The following is a 10,681-nucleotide window of genomic DNA, read 5'->3' as shown; positions in this document are numbered from 1 at the left end:
TGATGTAATACTTGTTTCACTACCCTTGGGTACCAGTGATTTGCTCGTTTTCCTATTTGACCAATGTTGAATTAGGTCATGATTCCCCCCACTCCTTTGGTCAGCAGTACGAAATAACAGGATTTTAGCTGAGAGAGAGAGAGAGAGAGCGAGAGAGAGATTGAAAAATAAAAAAAGAGCTTCTGCATAGTCTGTTAGAGAGACAGTAATATAAAGTAATCTTGGGTTATCTCTAGTGACTCTGGTGTATGGCCAATGAAAATAATGGCATTCCTCCTGAGTACAATTTAAGTTATTCTACTGCTGTAGAAAATAATGGGCCTCTATAAATGACCTCAGCAACATAAAGAGAGCCTGTTATCTCAGTGTTGAGTCAGTCAGGGCAGGACATGGCACAGTGAATAGCCCACTGACCTGACCTGAACACTACCTACTCTAAGAGCAGAAGCACACACAGTAATTGATCTGAAGTGACCACTCTGCCATGGGGAAATTGCTACTCAATACAAAAATAAATATCTTCATGTGATTGTGTTGCCATGCAACAAAACAGTTGTTCTAAATTCTAGCTGCCTATTAAACCAGAGGTTGACCGCTCTCTGAGGATAGGGGTCACCATAAAATACAGCACTTAGACAGCATTTAATGCCCTAAGTGACATTCCTGAGGCTAAGGTGATGGCTGCAATTCAGCTATAGGCACTTTAAAGTGATAATCCATGGTTCACTCTGGCCTTGCAAATTGTCTTATGTTTTGACCAGGGCCCAGGCACTCGGAGGCAGCTGGAGAGAGAGCAGAGATAAGGATGAGTGTATAATGAGTGTCTTGTCTTTGGAACGGGGCAGATTGGAACCTGTCAGTCTCCCTCTGTGCTGCACATGATTTTTGTTCAATAAACCTTTAAAAATGGAAGTTGTTTACCGTTTCCTTGTATACATAATTTCCCCACCTATAGCAAATGTACGATTCCCGACAAGACATTATTATTGAATTACCATTTATTAAATAAGTATAAACACATATCGAATGATATTCACGGTCGAACACCAGCAGATCCATTTCAACTCAGAAAATGGAGGAAGTGAAATACATTTAAATTAATAAATTTGAATCTCCTCTAAACTGCATAGAATTATTTCGGATTCATATCATGCATATCCATGTCTACTGTTGCTAAGATTTGCAATGATTTATTCACACAAAAAAATCCTGAAAAAAACATACCGTAGCTCTCATCACATTGGTTGTTGTATGCCACCGTGTGGTAGAAATGACTTACTACAGTAAGACTCAAACATGAGCTAGAGAAAAATATTGCCAATGGGGATTTCCTCAGCACGTTATAGCTCAGAGACGGAGCAAAGGAAAAATGTAAATGTCTGAGATGACACTTAATAGTCGATATGGAGTGACCAATTAGAGGATGGAGACACAACAAACGCACAGTCTCAAGACAGACATTCGGAATTATCATGTGTAGCTGGAATAGGAGCCATATGGCCCACTACTGAAGTATGAAGATTTCTGACAGACTTTGATTTGGGGGTGAATTATCCTTTTAGGATGTGCAAATAGACTCCTCAAGATATTTCTCCCATCTTTGACCTGTAAAGCGTACTACACTGAACAAAAATATAAACGCAACATGTAACATGTAACATGTAAAGTGTTGGTCCCATGTTTCATGAGCTGAAATAAAAGATCCCAGAAATGTTCCATACACACAAAAAGCTTATTTCTGAGATTTTGTGCACAAATTTGTTTACATCCCTGTTAGTGTGCATTTCTCCTTTGCCAAGATAATCCATCCACCTGACAGGTGTGGCATATCAAGAATCGGATTAAACAGCATGATCATTACACAGGTGCACCTTGTGTTGGGGACAATAAAAGGCCACTCTAAAATGTGTCACACAACACAATGCCACAGATGTCTCAAGTTTTGAGGGAGCGTGCAATTGGCATGCTGACTGCAGGAATGTCCACCAGAGCTGTTGCCAGAGAATTGAATATTCATTTCTATACCATAAGCCGCCGCCAACATCGTTTTAGAGAATTTGGCAGTATGCCTAATGCATTTATTTCAATTTACTGATTTACTTATATGAACTGTAACTCAGTAAAATCTTTGAAATTGTTGCATGTTCGTTTATATTTTTGTTCAGTGTACCATAAGTAGCCTCCAACGTCGTTTTAGAGAATTTGGTAGTACGTCCAACCGGCCTCACAACCGCAGACCAAATGTATGGCGTTGTATGGGCAAGCGGTTTGCTGATGCCAACGTTGTGAACAGAGTGCCCTATGGTGGAGGCAGGCATAAGCTACAGACAATGAACACAATAGCATTTTATCGATGGCAATTTGAATGCACAGAGATACCGTGACGAGATCCTGAGGCCCATTGTCGTACCATTCATCTGCCGCCATCACCTAATGTTTCAGCATGATAATGCATGGCCCCATGTCACAAGGATCTGTACACAATTCCTGGAAGCTGAACATTTTTAGTTCTTCCATGCCCTGCATAATCACCAGACATGTCACCCATTGAGCATGTTTGGGATGCTCTGGATCGAGGTGTACGACAGAGTGTTCCAGTTCCCGCCAATATCCAGCAACTTCGCACAGCCATTGAAGAGGAGTGGGACAACATTCCACAGGCAACAATCAACAGCCTGATCAACTCTATGTGAAGGAGATGTGTCGCGCAGCATGAGGCAAATGGTGGTCACACCAGATACTGACTGGTTTTCTTATCTATGCCTCTACCTTTTTTTTTAAAGGTATCTGTGACCAACAGATGCATATCTGTATTCCCAGTCATGTGAAATCCACAGATTAGGGCCTAATTAATGTATTTCAATTGACTGATTTCCTTATTACCTGGCGCCGACGAAGATGGCGGCCTCGCGACTAGTTCTTAGGAAACTTTGCAGTATTTTGTTTTTTTATGTATAATTTTTTTACAGTATTAGCTCAGAAAGTGTTTTGCATCATTACATACAGCCGGGAAAAAGTATTGGATATCAGAGCGACGGTAACTCACCAGCATTACGACCAGGAATACGACTTTCCCGAAGCAGATCCTTTGTTTTCTCTCCCCAGGGCAACTGAACTGATTCCAGCGGCTGACCCAAAACATCGCCGGCGGAGGAGAGGCACTCGGAGCGGCCTGCTGGTCCGACTTAGGAGGCACGCACACCACCCACCGCTTCCAAGTATTCTACTCGCTAATGTTCAATCTTTAGTTAACAAAGTCGACAAACTACGGGCAAGGATTTCTTTCCAGAGAGACATCAAGGCCTGTAACATACTCTGTTTCACGGAAACATGGCTCTCTTGGGATATTCTGTCGGAATCGGTCCAGCCAGATGGGTTCTCAGTTCATCGCGCAGACAGGAATAAATATCTCTCCGGGAAGCAGAAGGGCGGAGGTGTGTGTTTCATGATTAACGACTCGTGGTGTAATTGTAGTAACTACTAATAGAGGAACTCAAGTCCTTCTGTTCACCCGACCTAGAATATCTCACAATCAAATGCCGACCGTATTATCTCCCAAGATAATTTTCTTTGGTTATAGTCACGGCCGTGTCTATCCCCCCTCAAGCCGATACCACGACGACCCTCAAAGAACTTCACTGGACCTTATGCAAACTGGAAACCACATATCCTGAGGCTACATTTATTGTAGCCAGGGATTTTAACAAAGCAAATGTGAGGACTAGGCTGCCAAAGTTCTATCAATATATCGACTTCTGTACAGACTTCTGTACATTTGCTTACCGCCCCAATAGATCCACAGACGATGCAATTGCCATCACACTGCACACTGCCCTATCCCATCTGGACAAGAGGAATACCTATGTAAGAATGCTGTTCATTGACTATAGCTCAGCATTCAACACCATAGTACCCTCCAAGCTCATAATTAAGCTCGAGGACCTGGGTCTGAACCCTGCCCTGTGCAACTGGGTTCTGGACTTCCTGACGGGCCGCCCCCTGGTGGTGAAGGTAGGAAACAACATCTCCACTTCGCTGATCCTCAACACTGGGGCCCCACAAGGGTGCATGCTCAGCCCCCTCCTGTACTCCCTGTTCATCCATGACTGCGTGGCCAAGCACGCCTCCAACTCAATCATCAAGTTTGCAGACGACACAACAGTAGTAGGCTTGATTACCAACAATGACGAGACCTCCTACAGGGAGGAGGTGAGGGCTCTGGGAGTGTGGTGCCAGGAAAATAACCTCTCACTCAACATCAACAAAACAAAGGAGATGATCGTGGACTTCAGGAAACAGCAGAGGGTGCACCCCCCTATACACATCGACGGGACCGCAGTGGAGAAGGTGGAAAGCTTCAAGTTCCTTGGCGTACACATCACCGACAAACTGAAATGGTCCACCCACGCAGACAGTGTGGTGAAGAAGGTGCAACAGAGCCTCTTCAACCTCAGGAGGCTGAAGAAATTTGGCTTATCTCCTAAAACCCTCACAAACTTTTACAGATGCACAATTGAGAGCATCCTATCGGGCTGTATCACCGCCTGGTATAGCAACTGCACAGCCCACAACCGCAGGGCTCTCCAGAGGGTGGTGCGGTCTGCCGAACGCATTACCGGGGGCAAACTACCCGCCCTCCAAGACACATACAGCACCCAATGTCACAGGAAGGCCAAAAAGATAATCAAGGACATCAACCACCCGAGCCACTGCCTGTTCACCCGGCGAGGTCAGTACAGGTGCATCAAAGCTGGGACAGAGAGAATGAAAAACAGCTTCTATCTCAAGGCCATCAGACTGTTAAATAGCCATTACTTGCACATTAGAGGCTGCTGCTGCCTATTGAAATCACTGGCCACTTTAAGAAATAGAACACCAGTCACTTTAAGAATGTTTACATATCTTGCACTACTCATCTCATATGTATATACTGCATTCTATTCTATAATATACTTCTGTATCTTAGTCCATGCCCCTCTTTCATTGCTTGTCCATATATGTATATATTCTGAAATCCCATTACTTACTTTTTTGTGTGTATTGGGTATATGTTGTGAAATTGTTAGATATTACTGCACTGTCGGAGCTAGAAGCACAAGCATTTCGCTACACCCGCTATAACATCTGCTAAACACGTGTATGTGACAAATAAAATTTGATTTGATTTGATTTGATTTGATTTATATGAACTGTAACTCAGTAAAATCTTTGAAATTGTTGCGTGTTGCGTATTTTTGTATTTCTCAGTATACTACTCAGTCAAGAGTTCTGGAGGAAATGCACTTGCCCTGTAACCACAATGAACTCATCAAGCCCTGCTCTAGATGGTCCCCTTCATCACTCTCTCCATGATCAGCTAAGTGCTGACTGTGTGATGAGACAAGAGAAGAGGCAGGAGGGTGCTAAGCCTGTGAATGCTGTTTCTACATCCAGCCCCATCTTGTCTCATTAGCCCAGACTGATTGGGCATGAAGGTGTTCCCTCGCTGTCTCAGGATAAAGTGAGTGTCTTCGCCACTCACCAGACCATCATTCTTTAGTATTCCAGCATCAGTGCAAGCTGAGAAGCCCCTCACACACACCACAGTATATCATTACCAGAGGCTGTGTAGGAAGCCTAATTGACCTGGTGAAACCCAGAAACATTGACCTTGAGATTACACCTCAGTATCATGATGATGCTGCTGACAGATAGGGGAGTGTGTGTTAGAGTGAGATAGAGAAAGAGAGAAATAGAGAGAGAGAGAGAGAGAGAGAGAGAGAGAGAGAGAGAGAGAGAGAGAGAGAGAGAGAGAGAGAGAGAGAGAGAGAGAGAGAGAGAGAGGAGAGAGAGAGAGAGAGAGAGGAGAGAGAGAGAGAGAGCGAGAGAAGGAGAAAGAGGAGAGAGAGAGAGAGAGAGAGAGACAGAGAGAGAGAGAGAGAGAGAGAGAGAGAGAGAGAGAGAGAGAGAGAGAGAGAGAGAGAGTGAGAGAGAGAGAGAAAGTGAGAGAGAGTGAAAGAGAGAGAGATTGAGAGCGAGAGAGAGAGTGGGAGCGAGCGTGAGAGAGAATGAGAGAGAGAGAGAGAGACAGAGAGAGAGAGAGAGAGAGAGAGAGAGAGAGAGAGAGAGAGAGAGAGAGAGAGAGAGGAGAGAGAGAGAGAGAGAGAGAGAGACGAGAGAGAGAGAGCGAGAGAGAGAGAGGAGATGAGAGAGAGAGAGAGAGAGAGAGAGAGAGAGTGAGTGAGAGAAAGTGAGAGAGAGAGATAGAGAGGGGAAAGAGGGAGGAGAAAGAGGAGAGAGAGAGAGAGAGAGAGAGAGAGAGGAGAGAGAGAAGAGAGAGAGAGAGAGAGAGAGAGAGAGAGAGAGAGAGAGAGAGAGAGAGAGAGAGATAGAGAGGGGAAAGAGGGAGGAGAAAGAGGAGAGAGAGAGAGAGAGAGAGAGAAGGAGAGAAGAGAGGGAGAGAGAGAGAGAGAGAGAGAGAGAGAGAGGCCGACGTAGGCAGATCTGGCTCTCAAGAGAAAAACAGGCTATGTGCAGCAAGATTTGTGACCTGTTGCCACAAGAAAAGGGCAACCAGTAAAGAACAAACAACATTGTAAATTCAACCCATATTAATGTTTATTTATTTTCCCTTTTTTACTTTAACTATTTGCACATTGTTACAACACTGTATATATACATAATATGACATTTGAAATGTCTTTATTCTTTTGGAACTTTTGTGAGTGTAATGTTTACTGTTCATTTATATTGTTTATTTCACTTTTGTTTATTATCTACTTGCTTGGGCAATGTTAACATATGAAATAAAACATTAATTCTGCATTCTGCAAAGGTTGGTTAAAGGGAAATCTTTATTTCGGGGGTAAATAAATGACATGTTCCCTAAGGAACACTGTCTTCTGAATTGTTTTCATAGATGTAGGATACACTTTTTGTCAGTAGATGGCAATATCAGCCCAAATAATGTCTAGCCAGCTTGCCTTTTTGGATGGTTTGGTTCGTTCTGAAACCCTAAGAATGAGAGGTTTCAAATAATCGATTATACTCAATCATTGAATGTATGCAGTTATTTACTTATTAAGATGACTTATTATAACTTTATTTTTTGTGAAAAATATCTCACAAGCATATTAGTACATGGCAAAAAAAAAAATAATCGCAGACAATTTAGTCATCATATCATGATGATCTTATTGCAAGACAGCTACCAGTTTGTTGAGTTATCATTGCACCCCTTGCCAGTCCTTGTCGTGCCAAACATTTGGCATGACACGGAATACAATGAGTGGAATGTTAGCAAAACAGATTATACAATTCAGGCAAAAAACTGTAGGCTACTGCATGCATTGCTATTCTCAGGACACAGTTTGAACTGGCTTAAAATAGTTATTTATTTTTTATGTGCCAAATAGACGCGTACACTTTGAATGGAATCAATATAAGTTATAAATGAAGAGCTTTTTATTAAGACAGAAGGAGAAAGCAGGGGGGAGAAAGGCTCAAACTTGAGGATAAATATAGTCTAGTGTCGCAATAGTCAATGAAGAGTTATATGATCCCCCTGACGTATCCATCATTCTGAAACGGAGAGGCGCATTTAGATTGCACACTGACGGGTGAATGTCGCCACGCATGTCACTTTTAAAAGCAGTGGTTGGGGTTTCTAATAGGAGGCAGCGCCTTGCAAACATATGTACTCAAGCGTGTATACAGATGGTAACTCGAATAATAGACCCGAGCGCCCCTTTATAAAGCTGTAAGCAGCTCCTCAGATCACAACGTGTGTGCGCGCAGAGCCACTATACCCAAACGGAGAGGGACAGAGAGAGACAGAGGGAGAGAGCACGCGGGATTGTTTGTTACCGTTCCATTAATTCAAACGTTAACCTGATTGGGTAGAGAGAGGGCGGTAGAGAGAGTGAGAGAGAACTATGTCCCAATAGGCAAATCCTCTTCATATTAACCCGCCTCGAGATAATGATGTAAAAGACTCCTCCGTTCTTGCGCGTGATGCTGATCGCCGTAGAGATCTGCTGAAGGTGAATCAGAGGGAGATAAGGAGCGCGAGCGCAGAGAGCAGTGCGAGAGAGCAGAACAGAGGGCGAGAGAGAGAGCCGACGTGTCTCCAGCATCTCAGTTGACAAGTCGAGCAATAGTAAGCCATCAAGACCAACTCACTCTCTCTGACAGCGCACAAGGCAAGACACATATACAAGAGCTGTCGCCGGGAGAGAGTCTCCAGAAACTGCCACCCACTAAAGCAGCGTCTGGAGGAGAGGAAGTGCTATGGACAGGAGAATGAACTTGAACGGAGCGGGAGATATTTTCCACAAAACTCTCAGCGCAGTCTCCAACAAAAAGATGGACTCCTTCAGGTCGGCGGCTGGTGTTGACCTGCCGGGGTCCAGGGACCACCAGTCACCCATCAGCTGTTTCGACCAGACCGACTCGGACCCGATTCAACCCGGTGGACTGGCTGGGGGTCGAGGGGGACCGCTGGGTCTGCCTACGGGATCTTTGTGCGTCAAATTTGGAGAGAGCAGCAACAGGACCTCGGCGGCCGAGAGCAGTGGCGGGGAGCAGAGCCCGGACGATGACAGCGACGGCAGATGTGAGATGGTCCTCCTGGCCGACGGGAGAACGGTGGCCGCCGGTAAACCGGAGGGAGGTAAGAAAAACAAAGAGCAGAAAACTCTCAGACTAAACATCAACGCGCGGGAGAGACGGAGGATGCACGACCTGAACGACGCGCTGGACGAGCTGCGCTCTGTCATCCCATACGCGCACAGCCCCTCCGTGCGGAAACTCTCCAAAATCGCCACTTTGCTGCTCGCCAAAAATTACATCCTCATGCAGGCTCAGGCTCTGGAGGAGATGAGGAGGCTGGTGGCCTATCTGAACCAGGGCCAGGCCATCTCAGCGGCGTCTATACCCGCCACCACGGCTCTGGCTGCTCCGGGTCTACCAGGTCTGAGTGCGGGGATAAGTGCTTACGACCAGCCGCCTGTGTACCCCTTCGCCACCGGATTGGCCGGGTCATCCTGCCCCGACAAATGTGTCCTTTTCAACAACGTCACCTCGAGCCTGTTTAAACAATGCACTGACAAGCCTTAGCTGAATCATAACAACGGGCCGGTACCAGAGACTCAGAGAAGCACATCGAGAGCGAACAACACCACTTTTTAAAACAAACTACGACTTTGGAGAGAAGAGGTTCGAAGCCAGTGTAGACCGAGAAAAGTCAAGCCGATGATGAGTACATTTATAACATTTACAAATGCATTCGAAGAAGCGCTTTTTGTTCAGACAATACTTGATTGTGTATATATAAAGCATCCTTTAAGTGCTGGTATGAATGAAAGTGAAAAACCAAACAGAAATGTATGAGTGTCTTGCAAGTGGTGATGAATTGACAGTTGTTTATCACTTGCGCAAATATAGACCCTATATGAAGAGTTGTGACCTGACAAAAACATGCGGCCATTTCACTTGAATAGATGGAACAACTTAAGACATTAGTTAATATAAGAAACCACAACCTTGCTGCTTTACTTACTTTATTTATAACTTAAGAAGGTGTTTTCTTATTGGTGGTTATTTGGTGATCTTTTGAGAATGTATTGAGGAACTAAGAGTCTGAGGGAAAGCAAAGCGAACTAAAATGAATACGAAATTAGTTGTTTTTATCTTTCAATCCAGAGTTTATAGTCATTTACATATTTTTGTTGTATCAAACACTTGTGCTACATTGACAGTTTCCTTGGCACTGTACTATAATGACATTTGAGTCTCTAAAAACCTGTATGTTCAGTTCATGTTCTTTTAGATTTGTCCTTTTTTATTTATTGATTTGATGCATTTTATTTGCATGGAGGTACTGTATTCTGCATTAGCGACTTGTCTAATTTGCGTAATTTCTTACACACCCATGCAATAAGGCCGGAGTCTTGAGGGATCAGGCGCGCTGTCAGGTCAAGCAGTGGATTCTTGTAGATACATTAGTTATTAAAAGAATAAAGAGGGTAATTTGTATGTGTTTATGTGTTGGAAAGCTTTATTAAAATATTTTGAACAAAACGAATACCTTCGTCTGCTCGTCTGATGAAGTCACTGAAAGTGGAGTAATTTAAGAGAACGAAGCCGGGATTGAAATATATTCTTCAGAGAATGGCCATTTTGTCTCATTTATCTTCGAAAAATCTGAACGTGGTATAAGGAAATAATAAAAAATCTAAAAAAATATCTGAAGAAATGGGATTGTGCACCTGATTATCAACTAAAATATTATAACATTATAATTCACTATTCATGGGCCATAGCCTAAATAACAATCCATTTCAATTTCTCCTTTTCTCAGGTCATATTTTACTAAAACCAAAAAGTGCTTGTTGATCCGCGGAAAGTCGCCACATGCCAAGCATGTTGTAAAATAATAATGAGTTGATAATTTTATGCTCCATCACAAACGGTAACTTTTCTGGACCTTGAGATGTAAAGTCACACGAAGCCTTGGGAGCAAACGCCAGACGTGATGGGCAACGTTGCCCCGCGGCTAGAAGGACTTGTCTGTTAATATTACACCACAAAGCTCGGCCAGGCTTAATTATTATTATTAGAACAATTTCCATGACGCTGTCTAATAATTTGTTAATTCGACAACAACTGTGTATGAAAACTGTCGACTGAAATACCTACATTC

At 43.7% G+C, this 10,681-nt stretch overlaps 1 protein-coding gene across 1 annotated transcript; it reads left to right on the top strand.

Moving 5' to 3' along the window:
* Positions 1-8,268: 8,268 nt before the first annotated feature.
* On the top strand, positions 8,269-9,096 carry LOC311113840 (class E basic helix-loop-helix protein 22-like; the record flags this gene model as incomplete). Its single annotated transcript, XM_084189133.1, has 1 exon — positions 8,269-9,096. The coding sequence occupies one exon, from the start codon at positions 8,269-8,271 to the stop codon at positions 9,094-9,096; it is 828 nt and encodes a 275-aa protein (XP_084045259.1).
* Positions 9,097-10,681: the final 1,585 nt, after the last annotated feature.

The sequence above is a fragment of the Coregonus lavaretus genome, assembly GCF_964263955.1.
Source record: "Coregonus lavaretus genome assembly, contig: HAP1_SCAFFOLD_3206, whole genome shotgun sequence".
Classification (NCBI taxonomy): domain Eukaryota; kingdom Metazoa; phylum Chordata; class Actinopteri; order Salmoniformes; family Salmonidae; genus Coregonus; species Coregonus lavaretus.
The sequence above is the reverse complement of the archived record's forward strand: the minus strand, read 5'-3'. Positions and strand labels throughout refer to the sequence as shown.